Here is a 24,378-nt window from a genome sequence, read left to right on the forward strand (position 1 = left end):
TTTGTTATTTCTACCAAGGCCTTGTCTTACAAAGACTGGATTTTCATTCTTGCTTTAGGCTGTACTGATCCACGACTTGACACAATAAGACTGCCCGCTATAAGTCACTCATAAAATTTCTATTAAATGATGGATGGTACAGGGCTGTTACAGTAACTGGTAGCAATATTACTTATGACTGAATATTAGATTTCTTCCAGCTAATAACATTTTTAGGATTTAGTTGGTTAAAACTAATGCAAGCACTTGTGAGGCCAAAAAGAAGCTTGAGCAGTTTTGCTATTTTTGAGCAGTTCTGCAGCTCGTGACAGCACCGAGGGGAGATGCTCTGCGGAGGAGGCCAGGGCAGCTGTCTTCTCTCTGCCCAGCAGGGTGGCATCCTACCCTGGGTGAGCCCCTCAGTGCGCCAGGTCCCGTATTGCACAGAAGGGACCTACCTGAATCAATGCAAATGGAGGCAAAGTCACGCTCATGAGGCCCTTGCAAAAGCTAACAAACCTYAGCTCTCTGAGTCACCTGGGAGACTCTTGGCATCATGCTGTGCATAGTCTGCACACATTTTGGTCCAGCAGTGGGCTGAGACCTGGCCCTGAGCCAGCAAATCACTGAAGTGTATGAATATATTTCAGTTGCTGAATATGCTTCAGAATAAGCTTCAGAAGCATACAAATGTTTCGTATGCTTTAGTTCCACAAAAATCTGGGGGCAAAACCCATCAGTAACAGTCACCACTGGGGCTTGAGTCTGGGGTTTCCTCTGTGTTCAGTTTGGTGCTCACGTGCCTAGTTCAGCCCACTTTTTTCCATATCTTTGCGGTCAAGTTTTTTGTTTCTTTTCGGTTTAAGATCCAACCATCTTAGTGTGAAATGGACTTTGATGCCCCGCTTCCATCAGTTGCCCAGAGGCCCTGCGTCGAGGCTCTGCCGGTTTCCGCTGGGACCGTAGGGAGTAAGCGTGGATGCTCTGGGAGGACAGGCCGTGGCATGCGCTGGCGACGCTGCCTGGAGATGGTCTGCAATCCTGTTGGATTCACAGTCCCCAAACGGAGGACCTTCCTTGTGCTGCCAAGCACCCGTGGTGCATCTCCAAAGGAATTTCTTATGTCCAGAAACAATCCTCCCTTATGCAGAACTTGTGGGTTTTTTGAGCAAACAAAAAATGCAGCCAGTGCCTCTGGCTCCTGTGGGGAGGATGCTCCGGTGGCAAGGTGCTGAGCAGGGGACTAAGCTAGCTGCAGCACATTGCTCTTACCAGTAAAAGGCACTGCTTGACTTTCTTGGCTGAAAGAGATTTCCTGGAATTTGTCGCAACGTTTCTGAGGACAGCTCTGTCCTGCTGCTAACGTGTCCACTGCAACTCTTTGCAGCCTGTGGTTTCCTTTAATTATAATAACATAAGGGGAACTGGAGAGTAAATACCTCCTTTACTGCCCTACAGAGAGAAGCTGGCCTTGTCCCCAACCAGGGACTGCTTTAGAAGGTCCCACTGAACCAGGAATAAGCCAAAGAGCTTTTGAGCTCGGTGCCACCAAGGGTTTGAAACCCCTGGCCTGGGGTGGGTCAGTCAAGTGCTGAGAAGCCAGAGAGAAAAACTTTGGGCAAAGTTCCTCAGAGGAAAGGCACCGTGCTGCGGTGCAGGAGCCAGCGCTGGGAGCAGTGCTGCTGTTGTCTTTGGGTTTGTGATAGCCGCATTCTGGATTTTATAGACTGTTAACCAACAGGARCAGGCTGGGATGTGGGACTTCAATGGTTTGCAATAATTCACTTAAACAAGAAACCTCTCATTAAACAAGAAACTCTAAGCTGTGTGTTTTTTAGCTTCTGTTTTACATAGGTCTCTTGGGAACTTTCTCTCTGGCTGCAGAGACCTTTGTCTGACCACAAGGAGTTACCATTTCTTTAAATATTGGCTATGTCATGTAACAGTGGGTTTTGTGCAAGATAATGTCACTGAATCACAGGACTGATATGTGGACTTGCTGCAGATTAGAGAAACTAGTCAGCAGACAAAGTGGTGGGGTTTTTTTTGGATTTAAAATTTTAAAATAAAATATTTCTATTGTGACTTCTGGAAGGGCGAGTAGGGAGATGGAGTTGATCCTTTGGTGCTTGGAATAAACCACTAACATTTGCATATTATGGTTGGTAGAAGCCATGACCTTTGCTTATGTGGCGCCTCCCCTAGGTATTCCCTCCTTACATCATTGCTGAGCCTATTGGGAAAATGGGTAGGCAGATGCGTTTGTTAATTCTCGTAATACAGTATGACTATCAGCTCATTTACGTTCCTCCTACCTTTGACTTTTCTGGTGTTTGTGATGTTTCTTTTTTTTTTTTTTCTGAATTCTATGGCTAGATTTAGAAAAAGTGGGACTGGGGCAAGGAAACCCAAGAAGAATTTGACACCTGCATGAAAAATTATAATCTTGAGCCTAGCTCAACCTCTAGCTAACCATGAAGGTACSGAAACTCAGAGATGCTCTGATTTTTTCCCTCCTTTAACTCACCTTGGAACCTCTGCATGTGTCCAGAACTGAACACTAGCTTTGGCTGGGTTGGAGATTAATTTTTTGTGGTCTAATTCATGCTGAAGCCTGAACAGGCTTGGGGACATCCCTGCATGTTGCCTGACAGGTTTTATTAGGGACCTGTTGCTCAGTCTTCACCAGGGACAGGATGGAGATCCCTGTAAAATGCAATGCTAACTGCCACCAAAAAACCCACCTAAACCATAAAGGCAGCTGGCRATGTTTACGGATTTTATCCAGTGTTGGTTTGACGTAAAATACAGAAATAGACCCAGTAGCAGGAACAAGGACCCAGGTTTTCCCCCTTTGAGGAGACAGCACTAACCACTAAAAGTCATGTTTGAGTTTGTTCCCTGTACTCAGCCTATTCTTCTTTTTAACATTGCTTTGATATAAGGAGCAGAGAGTATCTGCGTGCAGAATAGCCTAGGATATTTTCCTAGCAAGGGGAAAAAGGGATTCAAATCCTCTCATAGATTAAGGAGGAATTTTAACGTTTTCCTTCCTTCTTAGGCAAGGACTGTAGCTGTTAGGAGCGGCAGTGACGGCYTTACCCCTTCCTTGTGTTTTAGGACTAGGGTATGTCTTTGCCCTTTCTTTTCATGGCTTTCAAGTGGGGATCTCAGCTATGGAGGAGGATGAAAACCCTACAGGAAGATAATTTGATGGCTAAAATTAGTCTGTCATGGCTGCAGATTATTCCTAAATACAATGTAATGCTTAGGAACCAAAGGGAACACAATAAAAAAGGACATATTTATTGCTTTCTCTCCTGTGGTTGTCCCACGTTTGGTGGAGCATTTTTGTTATTCCTGTGGACAGTGGCTTTAGCCTTGAGGGTTTAAAGAGTACCAGAGTGACCCACTCGCATCAGCTGAGCTAATCCAAGAAATTGTTCTGTTCCTTTCTGTTCSCTCTCTGGAAGGGTCGGTGTTTCTCATTAATACTGTGCCTGCTGGAGTTGGTAGGAACCTTTGTTGTGTTTGGTCTTGGGAGATAAACAATATAAAAATATGTTTTTAATGGTAATTAGTATTGCAGAACTATACATGAGTCTTTAATAGAAGAGAAAATAAAAAAAAAAACACTGACGGAAAGACCTGATGACAAGAGAAACCAAGAGATCTCTGTATCTTAGACTACTTGTTCCAGCTTGAATGTTATGTTTTCACCCCAAGTTTCTTAGAGGGCTAGTTAGCTCCCCAGATATTCTCATCTGCTGCATAGTTTTCCTCTTAATTTGGGGAAAGAGTCTTTTACTTACTTCAGCCTTGTTACCTATGCAATTAAGTTTTATTAAGTGTGAATAGAGAAAAAGATTAGTAAAACAGTTTCAGTTGCTGGTCTTAAAGTGATTGATACGGAGAGTGGTGGTACCACAACAATTCTTACAGATGTGTTCTATTTTTTTTGGCTATTTTATTCTTGATGGCTTTAATTAACTGGACTTTTTTGCAAAATCAGATATGGAAGCTTAATCTTTTGACCACTAATCTTTGTTGTATAGATTGTACTTACACACAGTTCAGTTTATCAGCTTAAATGCTATAGCACCTCCACCCTGACTAGTAAATGGGTTGCATGATTGTCTATACAGCCCACACTAATCTACTCTCTTTTTTTGTCAGGGTATTTATAAAACCTTCTCAGATGAGATTTTACTTATTTATTTATTTAATTTGGATGAGGTTGATTTGTATCTGGGTCAGTCACTTTGTTTTTTTCAGTTACTGAGGTGTGAGGAGTGGCCTAAAACATTGCATGTACATTTTGTTCAAGCCTGCCCTGCAGAGCTCCTCCGAGCTCCCCTGGCCAGCGCTGCCAGCTCAGACTGGTGACAGTGGCGCGAGGGCTGTGCGCATGGTTTCATGGGCAGCGAGCTATTTTGGTGACACCGGGTGAGATATTAATTTTTAGCCTCTAACAGCAAAGTGAAAAAGGAAGTAAACAGTGAGGTGTCAAAGTTTGCTGCTGATACAGACTTAATCAGAACAGTAAAATCTAAACCTGCCTACAGAGAAATGGGGAGTGTTCTCAAGATGTTGAGCAACCAGATGACAAAATGTCAAATAAAATTCAGTGCTGATAAAGAAAAAAGTGTGTATGGGGAGAGAAAGACAATAAGTTGATTTTGATAACAATGCTGGCCTATAAATCAGCTCTTCTCACACACAAAAAAGAGATCTTTGAGTCATGTGGATAACTCACTGAAAATGTCATCTCAGATGGTGGGTGATGGTAAGGAAGGTGGACAGAACTTAGAAATTCATGAGCAAGAAATAGTGAGCAACAGAGAAAATTGTCACTGTGCCACTGAATAAACCCCCGGAGTGCCCGTACCGTGGCTTGTTGTAGGTGACGCTGTTCCCCCGTCTCCAAAGGGGTTTGAGCGAGGAGGACAGGGCTATCAAATGGAGCGGTCTCCACCTGAGGCAGAGGGAAGTGGCCCAGGGTCCCCGAGACAGAGACGCGTGACTGACAGAGGGGTTCGGCAGATCTCTGCAGTCACAAGTAACGGAGAGAAGGTGAAAAGAGAAGCGTTCTTCCATAACGCAAGAGGCAGGGGACGCACAGGCGGTTGTCAGGTGGCCRGTTCAAAGCAAAGAAAAAACAAAAAGGTTTCCAAGCAGCACACACATAACTAAAATATGGAATTCAGTGCTGCAGGACAGGGCTTAAAGGATTAGTGGATTCAGATACCTATTGGACAGGTGGGTTGAGAAAAGAGCTTTTAGTGGCTCCGGAAAAATGATGTTTTTGGTGCCCTTGAGGAAGGCGCTGCGGCGGTGGCTGCGCGAAGGCCGCGCCCGGGGAAGGAGCACGGGCCGTGGGCCCCGCTTCTGCTCGAAGGCGACGGCCCGCGGCAGGGTGCCGCCTCGGACGTGCCTCTGCTCTGACTCGCTGCAGCCGTTCTTAGGAGGGCCTGAAAAGCAGAACGGGAAGAGGGGAAGGCGAGCGCTATCCCACTTCCTTAGCAGGCTCTTGCTCTGCGCGTGTGGCTTGCTTGTAAGTACGTTTTTAAGTCTCAAAGCGCAAAAAAAAAAAAACAAACCCTGTCATGTCTCCTCTTGTGATAACAATGACACAAAGGAAGCAGTGAGAAGAAAGCCCTCGCGGGGTGATGAAACGGTTTGCAGCTGTGGCAGACGGCGCGTGCACTTTCCACAGCGTGTGGGCCCGCAGACACGCGGCTGTGTGGGAGTCGATGGAAACGGAGGCGCGCCGGGGCCCCCGTCTGAGACATTCGGAAACCAGCCTCGGCAGGGCYGCTCCTCCCCTGCGCCTCGGCGTCTGCTAGCGCCGAGAGCCTTGCTTTGACCCAGAATTGTGTAATCCGGTTTTACCTTGTCAAGCGTAAATAAGACTTCCCAAAAATCTGTCCTGATGCTGCTTCAGAACGGTGTGATGTCTCAAAACATCCCTCAAGTTGCCCAGTTTTCCCTGGGTCTGCACTATTGCCAGAAGTTGCTTTTTTTTGGGGGGGGGGGCTGGAGAAGTGCAGCCTCCTCTGAATATGATCTTGAGCTCAAACCAGTGCTCGGTTTGGCACAGGCCTTCCTGGTTGCTGGCTTCTTTCTGAAGCACCCACGAAGGGCCTCCAGACCCAGCTGTGTGTGCAACCAAGCCCCAGCTGTCCCCAACACGGTCGGTTTTGCTGACAAATTGCGAAGGAGGTGATTGCAGAACAAGAGAGAAACGGATCTTGTATGGCACTGTGAAAAGCGCCCCTGTGTAGGTATCGCTCTCCAAAGAACGTGCTTGAGCAAGAACTGGAGATAATGCTTTGTTTGGATTCCTGTTTTTTACAGTGGAAAACTGTATTTTTGACAAGGCCAAAACTTCACAGGAAAGCATCTTCCTTCCACTGAAGTTTTCAAATTTTTCCAGGGTGGTGGGTGAAGTCTCCAAAAAAAATTTTTGGTTTGAAAAAGGAAAAAAAATAGAGATTAATTCAACAATCTGAGAGAAAGATAAAATCTGGGGAAGTGAGGAACAGAACTAGCCTTAATGGAAGCATTAGCTTAAGTACAGCAAACCCCAAAGTCATTTTCTAACTGCAGAACTCTACTTCTGTCTCTCAGTTGCAGGCTGTCTATTTTTCAGGGACCCAATTTATACATTTGTCCAAGAAAGATCTCTTCCAGTTTCAGGGAGAGTCCTTGAAATAGTCTTCTTTCATTGATAAATGAAGAATAACCCTGCTGAAATGTTAGTTGTTGTAAATAAGGAGAGAATATACCTTTTCTTCTGGCCTAACGAAGATTAAATCTCACTCTGTATGTGTCAAAGTCGCTTGCAACTTCAGAGCAAAGTCAGTGTGGTAACACAGTTTGAATGTATTCCAATGCATTTGCTTCTTGCTGCCTCCGCAATAACAACTCTGCTAGGGGAAAGGAGCTTGTTGAGCAACCAGAGGAAATACTTCATACAGAATAAAGGGTTTTTGTTTTTTTTTTCTTTTAAACCTGAGATATATTCTTAAGATATATTCTTCCAGTCCTCCAAACCAGTATTCTTATTCAGATGGTTTTCAGGAGAAAAAACTGGCCATGTCGACCCACGGAAATACCTGTTTCTGCTGGCTTCAGATAAGAAAGGGAACTGCAGCAAGAAGTGAGCGACGTCCCAGTGAGGAATCGGATCTTACCTAGCAGAGGGCTCAAAGCTGATCAGAAGAACGACCCAGCAGCAGCTGTCCCTGCTGTCGTAGTGGTTGGACACTGCTCTTTACTCACCTTCTCCCAAGCCTCCCGTGGGCCTCTGCAGCCGAAGCACACAGAGCTGTGGTGGGAGCTGCAGAAAGGCAGCAAAGCTCCTCTCTGCTCATCTGCGATTGCTTTGCAGCCTACGTGTGGGCTGACAGCACCAAGCTGTCCAAAGCCACCAGCTGCATGTGAAAATGCGGCTGCTGTTAAATAAGTGAAGCAGCATCTTCACTCTCCGAACATCTGTGATAATCTCGGCCGAGATTATTTGTCAGGCAGATGATCTAAAGGTTAAGTGAACTGCGATGCACGGCGCTGGGGTCTATCGTAGCGCGTGCCGCAAAGGCTGCGGGTGACGGCGGCTGCCTTGTCCGCTCCGCGCGGGGCTCCCGGGGGTCGGCCCCTGCCGCTTCCGACGGCAGCCGGGGCTGCCCTCCCATCCTTGCTGCATAATGCCTATTTTCTCTTTGGCACGGTGATGAGAATATGCCCAGCTCTGTGAGACAGGAAGGGTTTGCAGGAGAGTTTGGGGCAACCTAAGCAACGTTTTGCTGCTCTGTAGAGCCTTGGGCTTTCTGTGCACACAGGTGCACAGGTTCTTCATGTTATCCCTGCCAGCGCGGGGCAGCACTGCTCTAGGTCAGACTTTCATTTCATTTGGGTGACGGAAAATCTCATTCTTGCTCTTCCCTGCTCCGGCGGGGCAGACGCCCCGGTGTGAGGCAGCAAGGGGACCACATGCATCTCCCAGGAGGCATCTGCAGGGCCTGGCCACGTCCCCTGGGGAGAACGACTTTCCTCCAGGCTGGGAGCCTGTGCCCCGGCGCATGCAGCCGAGGCAAATCCCGCCGGGATGGCCGAGCTGCTGCGGCAGGGGGCAGGGAGCAGGGAGAGCAGGCGTCTCCCCTGCAATCGGCTCATGTGAGAAACTGAGAATATTACGCTAGACTTCCTGTAAAAAGAGACCGTTAATACTAATATGAATAAACCACATTGCTATGGCAGCAGGGGAAATTGCTCTTGTTGCACCCACAATATTTTCTAGGTGGGAAAACTTAAGCATATGAGCTTTTCTCATCTAACTATTTCCGAACTTCTGACACCGCTTTGTGTAAGGTGTCTCTCCCCTTCCGAAGCTAAAAGTAGCTCTGGTTGAGTTGTGCCCTCCTTCCCTCCCACCAGGGCAGCGAGGGACAGGGAGGAAGAGGTGACAGAGGGGAGAACGCGATGGGCTACGTGGGGAGTGGCCAGGGACCCATCCTCCCTCTCCGCTCTGGCCTTGGAAACTGCGTTTTTGGTAAAACCTTCTGCCACCCCATATGGGTTTCTGCCCCTGCTCTTCCACCAAGCAGGTCCATGCAGGGGGCATCTGAGAGCAGCTTTGCGGAGTCCCTTTTGCAGCAGGCAGCTTGCTATGCAAAAACATGCTTCTCACCCTCATATCCCAAAGTGGAAAAACTGTCCAGCATGCTGGTAAAACCGATTTAGTTTATTCTGTAATAGCTGCTGGGGGGCGGTTTTCCCTGGAGGGCTGTGTCTGAAAGCTGTTGGGATGACCAGAACAGTCCACAGCTGCTCTGTGGGGACCTTGCTTGGTGCCATGCTCCCCAAAACCTGCCCGACATTAGTGCTGATGGAGCTGAAGTGGTGCTACCCACTGCCAGGCCAAAAGTATGTGCTAAGTGCTCAGTCCAGGTGTTTTTGCTACGTGAGGGTACTTTTAGTTTTTCTGTGTTTTTTAAGATTTCTTTCCCTTTTTTTTTTTTTTAAATTAGTACACACCTATTGACAGTTATCTTGCTTTTCTAACTTATTATCATTATGTTGTGCAGATCCCAATTTGATAAACTCTACCGGTTTGCCCAAATCTTGTTTTCGCTTAGCGAGAGCACAGCCAGGACGCCCGGCCTCCCCGTCAGTGCTAAGTGGGTTGCTCGCTCCCTATCTCTGCAGACACATCTGCCACTAGCTCAGCAAACGCTGTCTCAACACACAGGTTGTGCCTGTGTTACCCATGCTTTGTGCGGCTGTGTTGATCCTGGTGTGATCTCAGCGCCGGCAAACCTCCACTATACACAGTTATACACAGCTTCTGCTGGAGGAATTGAGCTTTGACTGCTGGGTTTGGTTTCGCAACAGGTTGGGGCGACGGGCTACAGTGAGTTAAACCAGCAGAATCACAGTCTGATGCGCCTAAAGCAAAGCACTCTGTCTGGGCTGGTTTGAAAAGCTGTGTGTGCTCATAAAACGGAGAAAAAGCTTAAAATTCTGCATTCTCTTGAAGTATGAATGCTGAAATGATAAAGGGGTGTATGTTCATGTGTGACTAAATCCTATTATAGAGGTGACTTAAAGCTGTATAAAGGCCATCCACAAGCACTGATCATGAACTAGTTATGTATATATCTAGCAATTCACACGTTTTTCATAAACATCTCCCGGTGCGTAGAAGTTAGACGAGAGGCTCGCCAGTGAGTTTTACAGCAAAGTTTTTTATCCCTTTGCAAAAGAGGGTTTTGATTTCCTCCACAAAGAGTCACAGAGCACATCCTCACCTTTCTGTTACACTGGAGTCTGTCTGTACAAAATACAGTGCCCAGGAGATGAGTCCTGCTGGGATGGAGTGAGTGTGGAGATCTTCGGTGACTCCTAAAACGTATTTAGGTCCATCCCCAATTCCTTTATTTTTCTGAGCGGATGGGAAATTTTGCTGAGATCTGCTTTTAATGTCTGCCAATGTATGAATTTCATAGAGCTGGTAGAAAAATCCCTCATTAAAAGTAGGGGGAACCTGAAGTTCCTTGGAAACATCCAACTCTTGTAAGCCCTTGCTGATGGTGCTTGCTGGAGCTGTATGAAATTCCTTACCCTTTGGTTAACATATAATTCTGTCTTTTCGTTTTAGTTGTTGTGAACCTGCATCCCTTTACTTCTGACCAAACCCTAAAAATTCGTAGTGAAACTTGCTGTACATAGTTCTCATTTTTGAAACAAACCCGCCGGTTTTCCCTAGTCTGTTCTAGACCGATCCTCATCTTGGCCAGAGGATGTGCCAAGATGCACCGATCTGCCCATGAATTAGGGTGCTCTTTTAGCCTGGTGAGAAGGATCACTTGAACATTATTTTTGTAGGCTTTGGCCTGCTCTGAGTACAGCCTCAAACAACTTGAATGTGGTTTCCTTGCTTTGATGCCACTGTGCTGCGATGGATGATTAGATATGGCATAATTTACTGACTTAATTCATGTGCGCTAGCATTAATCTCAAGATGTAGTACAGCTATTGCTGAGGCCTAGGTCTAAGAGCAAATTCTGCTTTATTTTAGACATTTGTGACTACAGTAGGAGCTGTATTTTGAACAAGGGACACAGCAGGTTCTGCCTCCATAAGAGGCAGAGCGAAGCTGTGGATTGGTGATGTAGGCAGCTAGAGGTGAGAGTGGAGCAAGAATTACATTTAAAATAAAATTTAAAAAAAAAAGATGATTTTTATTATATACAACTGGAATGCAGGTAGAAAGTTGAAAATAAATAGTTTTTTTCACTGCTGTGAGCAAATTACAATGTGCTGCTCAATTTCCATGAATTAGCAGTGCATACTCAGCCAAACGCAAGTACAGACACACTGGAACAAGCTTCTGTATATATGAAGTGGGTTTTTGTTTTGTTATGTGGAGGGTTTTCTTAAAAAGAAAAATAAGGAAGTCCTTCTGTTTTTCAACACTCTCTGGGATCTACATTTATTTACAAAATATAAATGTTTTTATAAATTAAATCTATAAAACAGCATTTGCATTAAATAAAATGTAATATCGTCACAGTATTTTCACATTTAAAAATTTAACATTTAAAACGTTCACACAAAAATGAATTTCACAAGAAGGTGCAAAAAAAATACCAGGTAAGCACAAAGCTTTTGTTGTTTGACATTAAAGAAATTTTTAAAAAAAGTCCATATTTGAGCCTTTCCTAAAAAAAGCTCTCATAACCTACTAGGTTTGACTCTGCATATATTGAGTATCTGAACTGTTCCCATTACAGCAACATTCAGAAAGCTTAGGTTCCTCTGACTACATCTTAATTATGATGATGTTAATGACTTGAATTTGACCAAGAGTTGCCATTTTGAAAATTACAGAAAGAATTATTCAAATCATGAAATAATTGAATTCATTAACCTGGACTTTGGAGAAAAGAGGACCTGAAAGGCTTGATGGACATTTAATCTGAATAAATATCCTTAAAGCACAGACTCATGTTTAAAGCTTATCAAAGTCAGCAAAAATGGCCTTGAACTTACTCATGGTATTTTGGTATTTCTTATCGTGATCCAGAAATGGGAACTGATGGCAGAAGAAGAGTGTCTGGACACTTCAATGACTTTGCATCTTCCTAGGAAGTGTTAATATAGGTCTATCGGTTCCTTATGGTTTTCCCAAGAAATGAGCTTGACCCTCAGTCTGAGTCCAGATTGCAACATGCCATTTGATACACCTCCCAAATCAAGGCCTTGCTAATTATTTAAATTGTAAGTCCTTTGGGGCAAGAATCTTAAGTTCCTTGCCATGTAGTCAGTATTGCACTAGGCAGGCTCTGGGTGCTTTGTATATAAATTAAATAGTAAGTGCTATATTATCCAGTGGAATATTTCTTGAAGTCCTCCCTTAGTCAACACCTTCCTTTGCATTATTGCAATTTTTGACAGTTGTGTGAGAATCAAGAAAACTTAAAAGAATTAATTCCAAATTAAAATGGCTTTATCCATTTCACAGTCCTGTTAATTTGTCTGAACCCAGTGATCATGCTTCTCATGGTAACAATTATTTAAGAAAAATATAATATTGTGTCAAGTACTGTTTTTTTAGGGCCAAATTCTTTCTGCATAGCAAAACCCCCGAATCTTTGCTGCCTCTCACTGAAGTCAGCTTGTGTGACCAGGAGGTGGCAGGGCAATGGCCACCCCAGTGACAACTGGGCATGGGCAGCACCTCGCATCACGGGAAGTTTGTGCACAGCCTCAGTCATGGGCTTGATGCCTCCAACGCATGACCTCGGGGTGCTTTCCTAATCCCGGCAGTGGGGCTAAACCAACCTTGGTCTGTGTCCTCCTGGTTGCACCCCATCCTTGTACTCGGCTACTTTGTACCAGCAAAGCTACTAAACTCTTGGTTGGCCAGCTCAGAATTATGGCCTGTGTGACCTACACAGTGTGATTTATATTCAGTAGTCATAGAAAATTTGCAACCAGTGTATTCATGTTTTCAGTCTCTTTTTTTTAACTCAAACACTCACTGAAATCAGCAGAAGTTTGTCTGAGTAGTCCCTCTCAGCATCCTGGGGGGAAAAAAATGGGCCAAACCCCCAAATAACAGAGAACATTTGAAGTCCTTGAAAACATTTCAGGAAGTCCAGCATTAAGAGTCCTCAACTTGCCCCTTGGGCTCAGTTCTGGGATGCTTTTTCACATAACTTAGGTTGTGTAGCTGAATGCTGTCTTGCAAATCCTGTCTTGAAAGTCGTCTTCTGAACTCATTTGTAGTAAAGTAGTAGATGACTGGGTCTACGCAGGAATTTAAACTGGCAAGACACAAAGCTACAGCATGAAACACTGATATCACTTTCTGGACACATTCGTTTTTAATCTTTTTGGTTTTAACAAAGAAATCTAATGGAAAGCTGATATGATAAGGTGCAAAGCAAATCAGAAATACCAGAGCACAGGTGAGAATCATCTTTAAAGCCTTTTTTTTCTCTCCAAGGTCATGTGAAGCAGAATTTTTTTCTTTTAATGATAAGATAGTCTTCCATGAGCAATATAGAATTATTAGTAGGGGCGTTATGAACCCTACCAGTTCACCTATTGTCATCATGGCAATGGAGATGGGAAGGTCAACTTCCTTTACTGGGAGGTCCACGAAACACGTGTTTTTAACGTTCTGGTGAAGTCTGAGAAGAGGGAAAGGCAAACAGCCAATGCAGACTACGATCCACCCGACAATGCTGATATACACATCACAGATGCGTTTGCAGTCGCTGAATTTGAATGGGTACATAAGAAACAAAAATCGTCTTACGCTGATGCAAACCAAGAAGTAGATGCTTGCATACATATTGACATACTTCAGGTAGAAACAAAGCATGCAGAGACCTCCTCCAAACTCCCACGTTCCAGTCAAGTAGTAGAAAATCCTTAGAGGCAAGGATAAAACTTGTGATAAATCAGCAATGGCTAAATTGATCATAAATATTACAGCCCTTTTAGTCTCTTTCATGTAGCCATAAAAGACCCACAGAGCTAATATATTTCCTATTAGTCCAGGGATCAGAATGAAAGTGTATGTAATTGCATAATAAGACTTGAGGTCTGTATCATTGGAACAGGTTGAATTGTTCGTCATGTTTGGTTTTCAGATGTGAACTCAGGTGAGGCGACCCGCAGAGTTCCCAGCTGTCTTCCAGTTCCCTGCAGGACTGAACATTTAAGAATAGCAGAATAGCTGCACGCTTAGGATTGTGTTTGCCCTGTTCCTTTGCTTCCCTGGCCTTCTGGGATAGGTTTACTTTGTTCTTCATGAAGTCTTCTGCTGTGATAATCTAGGTGTGCAAAGTTGGTGGTACCGTATGATGACATTGTTCCTCACTAGCTTCCTGCTGGCCAGGTTGTCCTGAGGTAGTCCGTGTTTTAAGTAAAAAAGTTTATATCTCTTTCCACTCTAATATCTGTGTGCAAGGCTTCAGTTGCAGGATCATCTAGTCCAGTTTTGGGAGGAGCTTGGTTCTGTGGTGAATGACTTAGTCTTGCTCGTGCACTTCACTCATACTCTTTGTCAGAAGTTACTAGACCTTAATATGGTCCCTTGCAGCACTGACAGGGTGACGGTCCACACAGAAATACATCTTTGTGTGCTGAAGCGCTTGACAGTTTGTCGCTGGAGCTGCACCCTCTGTCACCTTTCTGGAAGCATTTCAGCCACTTTTCTCAACACATGAGTTTGACAACAGATGCAACCTGCAGCTGAAAGACAGAGAGTTGTAATTATAACACTGCATGGAGACATGGGTCTTAAAAAGCAAAACATACATGAAAACTTGCAGGAAAGGAAGGACTGTTTCTTTAGCAGAAACCTTTTATTAGTGCCTTTTGTGGTGGCCAGTTCTTCACCTGTCTAAAGGAAGCCCTATGCCTTGCCTGCTGAGGGTAGGTGCAAAACCACAGAGGGATAAATAGAGAAAATGTGTTTAATTGCTGTTACAAACCAGCTTTTCATGCTGTACCCTCAGGCAGAACTCATCCCTGCTCGTATTTACTTTCTATTGGTTTTCTGCAGCAATTCTTTCAAGCTGTGGATGCCCAGCTCTGACTTTTCCATCTGGACGTCCCTTTTGCTTCCACTTTCTATTTTGGTTGCTCCCCTTCCTGAGCTGTGCAGCCAGCCCTACAGACACGCTGCTGCGAGCGCTGTGCTTCCAAACATTGCACTTGCAACGCTGTTAGGATACTGTCCCCGTGAGTGCAAAAACTGTGGTCCCACCAATGCAGCCTGAAAGAACATCAGCCCATCTACGAGTCTTCCTACCCTAAGAGATATGCAAAGATTTGCTGCCTTTCAATACACAGTAGCCTTGCTAAACGTCAGCCAAAACACCATATTTTAGATCAACTCTGCTTCAAATGGTAAAGCAAGGTCTACTGTCACCTTCACGATGGCAACACCAGCAACCCTGCTGCCCTGTGCGTCCAGGAGTCCACCTGCCCCCGCACCCTGGGACTAGCCGGGGCCATACGCGGTCACCTCGGCTTCTGGGGTCAGGCTCTAGCTTTGTGTTTTGCCTCGGAGCTGGCTGTTGCTTTCCCAGTCCTTGATCACATTCAACTGCCCTCAACAGCTAATTCATGCTGACTCAAACTTGCTATATTACCATTTTTCTCCTATTCCTCTTAACTTAAAGAAGAAATTAATGTGGTTTCTGCTGGTCTGTCACAAAAGAAGTGAGCAAGAAAATCAAATTATACATGTTCTTTCCAGAAAAGTCCTACAGAAACTGCCCGCAATTGCCACAGCTGTAAACAACCAAGAATTGCGAGATCTGAAGACACTTTTCATTGGAAAGCTCCCACTTAAGGAGCTGGTGATTAGCTTTAGCATATCTTGCTGAAAAGAGGGAATGCTACTTTTCAACCAGATGAACTAAGACGAATACACAGTTACAATAGATCTGCATTACAAATCTCTGAGGTCTGGGCTATGACTACCTTACAGCAAGAAATCTGCTTTTTTGTAAATGAGTAATACTAATCTGAGATATTAACATTTTCCATCAATTATTACTACAGTTCTGAATGGCAAGTCACAAAATCACACACTTTCACCAAATTTGGTCATCTGCAGAAAAAGCGCTATTTTGGTTCTGTGAATGTTGAGCATGTTTGAAGTCCTGGCAGCAGTTTTAATGGTTGCTTAACAACGTCTCATTTGAATGTAGGCACAATTGGTGTCTCAGTGATGTCCATCATTTCTAAAATATTTCAACACTTACAGCTACTGATAGCAAAGTAGCATGCTTTTTCAGGGTGGTCAAATTTTTCATCTATAACTTTTAGAAACAGAGTATAAAACATACATTAAAATAGAGACAAAAGGCCCATTTATTCAACACATTTTACCACAAAACTATGTGCATTATATTAAATATGAGTTTCTCACAACTGCTTTTTCTAAGACTTTTCTTTAGCCATTTTGTTGATGTGAGCTGCGGTCATTGGAACTACCAGATATTGCTTCCCTGTAAACTCAATTCACTGCATTTATTTAAAAATTGCTCGCCTAAGAAGCAGCTGATGTCATCTGAATCTGAAATAAAGTTGTCAGAAACAAACAAACAAAAAAACCAGATCGGATAAATACAGATGAAATTCAGATCTCTACCCAAACTTTCTGTTTATCTTTTGCATTAAGTATTAACCTACAGTTCTAAGTTGTAGGTACCAACCAAAGCACAGAAGGCACATTTGTAAAGGCAAAGTTAAAGGCTTATATCCTGCTATTATCTGTGACATTTTTTCCTATGCTTCATTATATTATGAATGTTTATTAATGAAGATGCTTGATACACTTCTCAGTGCCATTCCACCAAAACTTTGAAGTAGTTTTCCGTGAAAATATAAAATCTACGAAAGGAAACCTTTCTGAAGGGCAGCTCTTATGTATTTATTCATACAGTGTCTCATGTCATACCACTGAGTAACCAGTCCAATAAGATCGAGATGTTTTTTGTGTTGACATTCTATGAGCCAGCTTCTAACATAACCAGTAGAAGAAAATGGCTCATAAAATGATCCCATTAAACTTCAGGAGTGATGATTAATAAGACATAGTCAATTAGCCTTCCATCCAAAAAGTTTCCAATTCTTTTATTAATTCTGGGACCAACTTCAGATGTAAAAAGCTGTACAATTAATTCTAGAAATGTGAGTAATCAGTTAGTCATGCAGGAAAACTGACTGGTGATTACCTAGGTGTTAGGTTTTATCAGCCACCGGTGGGTGACTTTGACCGAGCACTTCGGTTTCTTGTTTGGTGGAAGTTTACGGGCGCAAATAACTAAGAGGGGTTTGTGGATGTGATGAGTGTTTGGTGAGGTCTGTGACTCCTTTGCTGAACCCATGAAATATCTCCTGCAAACTTTGTCTGGTCAAAGCAAGTTCCCTCCTTCTCCTCCTCCCAAGTGGTCTGAAATAGCCTTGTTGGTCTTAAGAATATGCTGGGTGTAGGTATACACAGGCTAGGAGGAGGCATGCATGGGTAGAGGAGGTTGTGGTTCGATCTACCTGAGAACTGGAGACTAGATTAGCTGGGGAAGCGTGTAGATCTACTTAGCGAGGTTTGGCATTTGTAGCTGATGGAGAGACGCTGTCTTTCATTACGATTTTCCGTAGTCGATGCTGGGGCACCCCAAAGAGGCATTCCCCTTCGCTGCCAAGGCAAGCACGCAGCCGAGGTGTCGGGGCTTCCCACCCAGAGGTCTTTACCTGCCGGCACACCAGTCGCGGACACCCGCATCCCTCCCCTGCAGCCGTGGCGGCAAGGGGCTTCTGAACCCGGGCGAAGCACCTGCATGGGTACGCTACTCGGCCACGCCAACGCTAGCAGTAGTGAGACACACGTAGAATTAGGAATTCATTCTTGGCTTCGTTCTTAATTTCCCTGCTGCCTCGATACGCCATTGCCACTGTCCTCTGGGACGTGGGCGCTCTGGCTGGTAAGGAGCTGGGTGGCTTTGCCTCGGGGTGATCGTTGCCTTCCCACCCAGGATGTCTCAACTGCCTGAGTTTGCCCTAAACGACAAGGAACTCAAGTGACTTTGCCCAAATGCGGTGCCCTACCTCACCCTCACTGCAGATGTCCCGATCCTGCAAATACACAAGCGCTTAACTGGAACTATTTATGTAAATAGTGCTCAGGCTGGGCTACACATGGGTGACCGGCACGTACACGAGTGCTTGCAAGAATGAGGCCCTGAAACAGCATCGCCCATCTCTTCCTTCCAACGGCCAACAGGCCTCTCTTTCTTCTGGTTTCTTGCCTGGCAGCTGCTCTCACCTCTCACCTCTCAACTCTTGCTCCTCTTCTTCCATGGTGTCTGGAGGAGCAGGGTGGGCAGATTTGCCCTTCCTTGCATCGCTGCTCCCCGAGACGCCCGAGGGCAGGACGGCGTAGCGCAGCCCCAGCCCAGCTGTGCTCTTGGCAGCCTGGTGCACACACACAGGTCCAGGAGCCTCAGCATCTCCCCGCTGCAGCCCAAAGCCTGCATTTCCCCGTCCCCACCGGGTACTGGCTTTTTGGCAACGTCGCGGGCCGGAGCGAGGACACGGTGCGAGGGCGCTGGGCATCTCTTGCCCCTTCCCACCTCGCAGCACCGTCCCTCCGTGCGCGCGGGGGACTCCCGAAAGCCCCCGAAAGCGGGCGAGGACAGCAGAGGGTCCACCCTGCTCAGGAGCCCTTCTACGAAGCAACCCGCCCTTGGGCAAAAGCACAGCAGTGTGAGAAACTGAGCTCTGGAAATCCCAAACAGTTACACTTCAAAGTGTGGCAGTTCAGCCAAACACTCTATGTAAAAAACAGCAGGTTGCTAAAAAAAGACTCAGAAAGAGGAAATTTTGTTTCGCATACTGTGCTCTTGTTTCTCTTCGGCTTATGAGTTACAGGCTTTAAAAAAGGCTTTTTCTTTTCTTTTCTTTTTTTTCGCCGTGCTAGCTGTGAGCCTCTCCTCATATACAACTTCCTTTCCTTTCTGTGCACCTTTTCCCCTCTCTTTATTTTGCCAAGGGGATCCCATACCAAGCCAGGCACTTTAGGGCGACTTCTCTTTTGTACTTAATAAATGCAAACGCTAGACAAGGTCTCTAACCACCCTTTCTGGCCAGGGTTTGTTTAAAGCTGGGCACATCCCATGGCAGCTATTTCCCACATGTTCAAGGGCAGCCTCTGCTTGCCAGGTGGATAAATGCAGGATTTGGGGATATGGGAGTAGTTTATGTATAAAAGTAGTGTCTGTGAGCTTTTTAACTCTGCCATTTAAAGGACCAGTGCTCTCCCCAGCACGGCGTCGGCCCTTCACACCCAAGTTAGAGCAGCTGAAGGTTTGGCCCTGGGGCGTAAGGAGGCTCCGCAGAGGCTCAGCCGGCCCCTGGGACTGGCCCCAGGGTGCTGCGCCGGCGAGAGCAGTAGCCGCTGGGCTGCGTGAGCAAGGGACGCGCTGCGCGTGCGTGTGCAAGCGCCCGGTCCGGTGCAGGGCTGCTACTGCGCTGCAGAAACCTGCAAAGCCTCTCTTAGGAGGAGAGGCGGACAGAGCGATGACTGGCTGTTGCAGCCAACGTTGACGCTTGTTTGCGGACTTACATTTCAGTGCGAGGTTTGGGGTCCCTGCTGGCTAGAAAACCTCTCCTCTGTTTTTCCCGCTTCTCTTCCAGAGCCTAAAATAAAAGAAGAATGGGCATGGTAGTAATTTCAAAAACACTTGTTTCCTGCTAAAGCCGTGCAGGCAAAGGCATCGCTGCGCAGCCGTTGTCCTGTGTCCAGGCTCCTCTCCCGGTGCAGGCAACGAGGGCTCTGGAGAAATGGTGCTGGCCTGAAATCAGAGCGGCGTAGCAATTCTTGCTTTTTGTGGGTTTCCTTCTTTCTGCATTGCTTGAAGCGTTGCAGCCCTGTTGTAATAGAGCTAACTACTAGTAATAATAATAATTAATAGGTATTTAATAGAATTGATAGAAATATAAACTAATAATTACATAGAACTATTAGGTTGTTTTTAAATGTCAGTGAAGGATGAAGACTCTTCTCTTTTTAAGCTGTTTTCTGGTAGATTGTTGATTTTGTGTCTTGTTCCACAGAGGCAAGAGGCAATTTTGTCTCTTGCCATGCTGACTATAGGGAATTCTCTCTTTACTACTTCTTTGGTTGCGTCTGCCTGCCGAAGCCACATCAGGTATCCTCAGCACCTTATGCGTCTTGCAGTGTTTAAAACTTCACTCTGCTTGGCCTGAAAGAGTGCGTGAAAGATGTCATTGCGGTGTTCCCCGACTGCTTTAAAACACACCTGATCCCTTTGGGGTTGTATCGGTGTTGCAGTATGTCCAAGCCCTGGGTACCGGTGGCACCCTAGGTATCCATCCACTCCTGCAGCATCTTTCCTGCACTAAGCCCCGTACATATGTCAGGTTGCTGGAATATATCAGTTAATGCTGTGTTGACCTTACTGGAAGAGGACGGACTAGGAAGTTTGGTGCTTTCTTTCTGGCTTAGACCTTAAAGCTGGTTTGTCATGCACCGATAATCAGATGCGTTGCCTTAATAATTCATGACTCTGCCTGTTAATATCCATGGAGTTGTAAAGCTGAGGAGAAATCGCCACTGGGGAAAAGGGAAGCAAATATTTGTTTTAAAAGAGAAAGAACAGGCTGGATTTCTAATCTGTGTTTCAGTCCGAGTGGATAGCAGCCGTGGCGAGGATCACACGTTCGCCCGCACAGAGAACTGGGGTGTCAAGCGTGCGGCTTGTGGCCGTCCTCCGTGAACGCGCTGCCCTTCAGGCAGCCGTGAAATCACATGCTGCCTTGTCACCCGACCAGGTCCTCACTTGGTCACTACCTCCTGCACGGGCGCCGGAGGGAAATTCCCTGGCGAGGGGGCGGGAGACGGGCTGCGAACAGCAGCGAGCCTCCTTCCTTCTGCGTGGACACGTAGGTGCGTTACGCCCGGGGTGGGTTTTCACTGAAGCCCAAGCCTTCGAGAGCCCTCCTTTGCTGGGCAGCAGGGATAAGAGAGAAGATAGTTCACTCTGATTTGGTTGCAGGTTTCCACGTATTTTCTGTGGTTACCTGAAGCACTAAGGTGATTAATGCTTCTTCCCAGGAAGAAGCAGTGAAGCAGCCAAGGTTTTACACGGTGGTACCGTGGGGCCCTGGCACAGCTGTATGAAGAGATTTCTTCCTACTTCTGCTCCTGTTACCTTCTCACGTGCTCGTTGATACGGTGCCTGAGTGTTTCCCTGCGTTATGCCTGCCCTTTGCCTTGCTCGTGCTCCCTGAGTTTCCAGCCTATATCCATGCTGGCTCGATGGGCGGGAGGAAGAAATGAGTTTTGGCATCACGTAAATCTAGCAAGGTGCCAAAGCATGTTCTCACCACCTCTCCAGTGGGTTTCACRTGCTTATTTTCTCCTGCAAGATGTGGCTGGCTCATGCGTACTGGCTACCATGTAAAATAAGCTGGTGTTGCATGAGCATCGCTGAAGTGCTGGGAGAGAAAAATGTATTGGCCGAGGATCTAAAGGTCCAACGAAGTCCAGTCTCCTGGCAGTGTCTGGTGCTGCTGCTTCTCACGGATCCAGTGCTGCTGAGGAGGCTTGTGCTTACGGGGGATCTCTGCTCCTTGGGGCGAGCTGTGGCTCCTGCAGCTGCGCTTCTCAAACCCTGCAAGGCCAAGGAGGGCTCGTGCCCTGCATAACCGCCTTGCGCGGTCAGAAAGTTTTCACTGCGTTTCTTCACCATGCAGTGCATGGCTGGAGCAAACTCTCCAGAGGACGAAACCGGGATGCGGCTCAGGTCCCGCGCTGGGGTCAAGCTACCGCGCCAGGCCCCGTGTCCCCTTCGGCAGGTGATGCAACCTCTCCCGCTCCATCCGCGCTGCCCCTGCTAGTTGCACCAGACCTTGGCCTGGGACCTGGCTGTGGCCACCCTTGCCTTGCGGGACAGCTGTTGCTGGGTTTCCCGGTGGGACGTGGGCCAGCGCCGTGAGGAGCTGGGGCTGGTTATCCATAAAAAGCTGTCACAGGCCTTTGGGATTTCTTTCAGAAAGGATTTTTTTCTTCTAACTTTTTATTGGCGTGCCGGGCAGCCCTGAGGACGGCCGCGCCGCAGCGCTGCCGGGAAGGGGGCCGTGCCTGGCASCAGCCCGCAGCGAGCTGCTGTGTCAGCGGTGGCGGCGGCCACATCAAAACGAGCGATTTTAGTGCTGCAGCTCGAGTGGAGGGCGGGCAGCCGAGCACCCGCTGCCCGGAGCGTCGGAGCGGCCCGGCTCCGTGGGGCCCCGCCGGTCTGCGGCCGGCGCTTCCCGGGAGCCCGGCTGCGCGTTTGCAGCGCGCGTGAGTCAGGCGAGTGGGAAGCAGGGGAATTTCGGCTGAATAAATTCTGAAAACATGCAACAAAGAAAATAAGCGCTGCCGTTTAATCCCATTGGGAATACATTGCTTTTGCTCTTTAATTATTTGCCGAAGCCTTTATCCTCCCTGGAGGAAAAAGGAAGAATAAAGCACCTGAGCAGCAGCAGGGTTTGTGTACCCGTCCAGCCCGCATGCCCTTCTCCTTCCCCTTCAGCGAGACGGGCGACGAGCGCTGCAGCGGGCAGCTTCCTGCCGCAGCCATTCATCTCGCGCTCGCGGCTGCCACCGTCGCCACGTGCTCGGCGGCCCCGAGCCGGCGTTTCGGCGAGCCCAGCCTCAGCCTCCCGCCGCCGCCGCCGCCGCCGCCTGGCTCGGCGCCATCGCATCCGCCAAAGCGGCGGAGCAGCGGGAGCCCGCTGGGGCTGGCAGCGGAAAGTCCTGTTGCGTGCTTGGGAATCTCGGGAAAACTGGGAACGAGAAGGGACCTTTCTCTTTCCGGTTTTGGCAATTGAGTGGAAAACAGCCGGTGAAAAGGCAGCATGTTTGACCAGGTATTGACTTTTGCAAGGAACAGACCGTTTAAGAAAGTCCCTGAGACAGCTATAATTAGACGTATTGAAGTAAGACCTGAAGTAATGAGTGACTTAGATATCTACACCCCTGCTAGGATGTGCTGCATTTTTTAAAAAGTCCACGTATTAAAGAGTCCCTTTTATGAGGGACCTGTTAGCGAGTGACCACGCTTCTTCAGGGCAGCTGCGGGATTTACAAAGGTTAAGAATAGCCCGAATCGTTATTCTTAAATATAGCTTCTTTCTTGATAGTCACGTGACAGCAGCAGAAAATACAGTTTGAAACTTCATAGCTGGCTTTTAATCTAAAACTCCCACAATTTTTCTTGCTGTGATAGCCAGACCAAATACACATCTGCCGACACGGCCTCTTCTGAAATACGGAGCGCGCCGACTCCCGGCCCTCGCCCACCGAAACTTCCCGAGCCTGGAAACGCCCCGCTTGGCCTGGACCTCGGCTTCTCCTGCTCTCCTCGGAGAGTCATGGAAGTCAGCAGTTAATTTTCCCTCCTACCTGCCGCTCTGCAAATAGCCCCCTCGCCTCTCCCTTACCATTTCTCATGCGAGTCGGAAGAGGCAGGGAAAGCCGTGGCACAATACCCGAAACAGCGCGATTTAAAACTTCTTAAAAGCTAAAGCGGAGACAACCGCAGGGAGAAAACCCTGGTGGTCCTACCTTCGCGGTCTCCTCTGCCGGCGGCAGCTCTGCAGGCTCCCGCTCCGCCGGGCGCGCGGGAAGACGCGGCGCTGCTCCGTGGCAGTGGCGGCAGCTTTCTGCTCGGCTCTCAGTGCACAAACCAAAAGCGCAACCGACGGGAGGGAGCCGCGGGGCGGGCGTCCGTCCGTCCGTCTGCGCGGCGCTCCCAGCCTGCGGCACTTCCCTTTGCCCGTGGGCAGCGCCTCCGCGGCACGGTGACGAGGAGCCGGTCCCGTGCGCGGCGGCGCGGCGGGGGAAGCGGGCTCCTCGCGGGCGCCTTTGCTCTCTGCTCCTCGTGTCGGCGGGTGAGACCCGGCCCTGACTTTTGGGGCAGAGGCGTGTTTAAGCGCTCGGCTGCAGTGCGTTTTGGTAAATCCTGCCGCCGTGCAGAAACACACGGGTTCCTGTTTGCGCTGGCAGCCACCACCGCCGTGTCCTCTCCGGGGGCCTGGACGATGCTGGCCAAAATCAGGGCCAGCTCTCGCGGGCGAAAGGAGGCCTCTGGGCAAATATCTTCTTCCAAAGACCCCTTTCTGCTAGGGAGACTGAAAACTGAGAGGTGTTTTGTTAGGTGTTTTTTCCTTCCTCCATTCTGCAGGCTTCTCATCCGCTTTATTCCCTCCATGAGATTGTTTCACTCTTTTTTTTCAGCTCAACATTGTGACTTTCTGTCATTCCGTCTCCTTTCCCTGGTTTCTCCCTCTTTCCTCTTCCATTCCCGGTATAATTATCCCATTCTTCCCCTCTCTGCTGGTTTGTCCATCCCTTCCCGAGCTTGGCCACCCCTGCATCCCCGTTTCCTTCCCCCTCTCTTGGTGGCCACGGGGACCTTTCCATGCCTTTTGCCCGGGCTCTTCCCGCTGGACAGTGAGGGACCACGTGACACCAGGTTCCTGCCGGTTCCTCCGAGTCCTGCGCCCCTTCGCTGTTTGGGCTGGACGGGGGTTTCCCTCCGCCCAACGTTGTCCCTTAGCGATGGGAAACGTGTGTTTCAACCCATGAGCGCTCCTCTGCCCACACTGGACCCGGTCATGGTGCCCATGCGACCCCGGTGCTCCTGCTCCGCCGGGATCGCCCCTCGTTGTGCGGGGAAGCCCTGATCCGATCGGGAGGGAGCACCGTTGTAGGCCCCTACACCACCACCAAACCCCACCACCTCTTCGAACCCCACCACCAAAAGCAGACGCTGCAAGCAGGATGGGTCGGCAGCGGTTAGG

The 24,378-nt window shown here is 47.6% G+C and overlaps 1 protein-coding gene and 1 long non-coding RNA gene across 2 annotated transcripts in view; one reads left to right on the plus strand and one right to left on the minus strand.

Moving 5' to 3' along the window:
• Positions 1-24,378, plus strand: part of LOC112966261 — a 49,111-nt gene that overhangs the window by 6,463 nt on the left and 18,270 nt on the right. The window lies entirely within an intron of this gene.
• On the minus strand, positions 11,052-23,411 carry GPR174 (G protein-coupled receptor 174). Its single transcript, XM_026066203.1, has 3 exons — positions 23,141-23,411; positions 19,133-19,206; positions 11,052-14,247 (listed from the first exon to the last, which is right to left on the minus strand). Exon 3 carries the CDS (start codon positions 13,628-13,630, stop codon positions 12,647-12,649), a length of 984 nt encoding a protein of 327 aa, XP_025921988.1. The 5' UTR covers positions 13,631-14,247; positions 19,133-19,206; positions 23,141-23,411; the 3' UTR covers positions 11,052-12,646.

Source organism: Apteryx rowi, unplaced genomic scaffold (genome assembly GCF_003343035.1).
Source record: "Apteryx rowi isolate R43461 unplaced genomic scaffold, aptRow1 scaffold_24, whole genome shotgun sequence".
Classification (NCBI taxonomy): domain Eukaryota; kingdom Metazoa; phylum Chordata; class Aves; order Apterygiformes; family Apterygidae; genus Apteryx; species Apteryx rowi.

Excerpts from the sequence above, each read along its gene's own strand:
- GPR174 (XM_026066203.1), bottom strand. The coding sequence starts at position 13,630 with ATGACGAACAATTCAACCTGTTCCAATGATACAGACCTCAAGTCTTAT.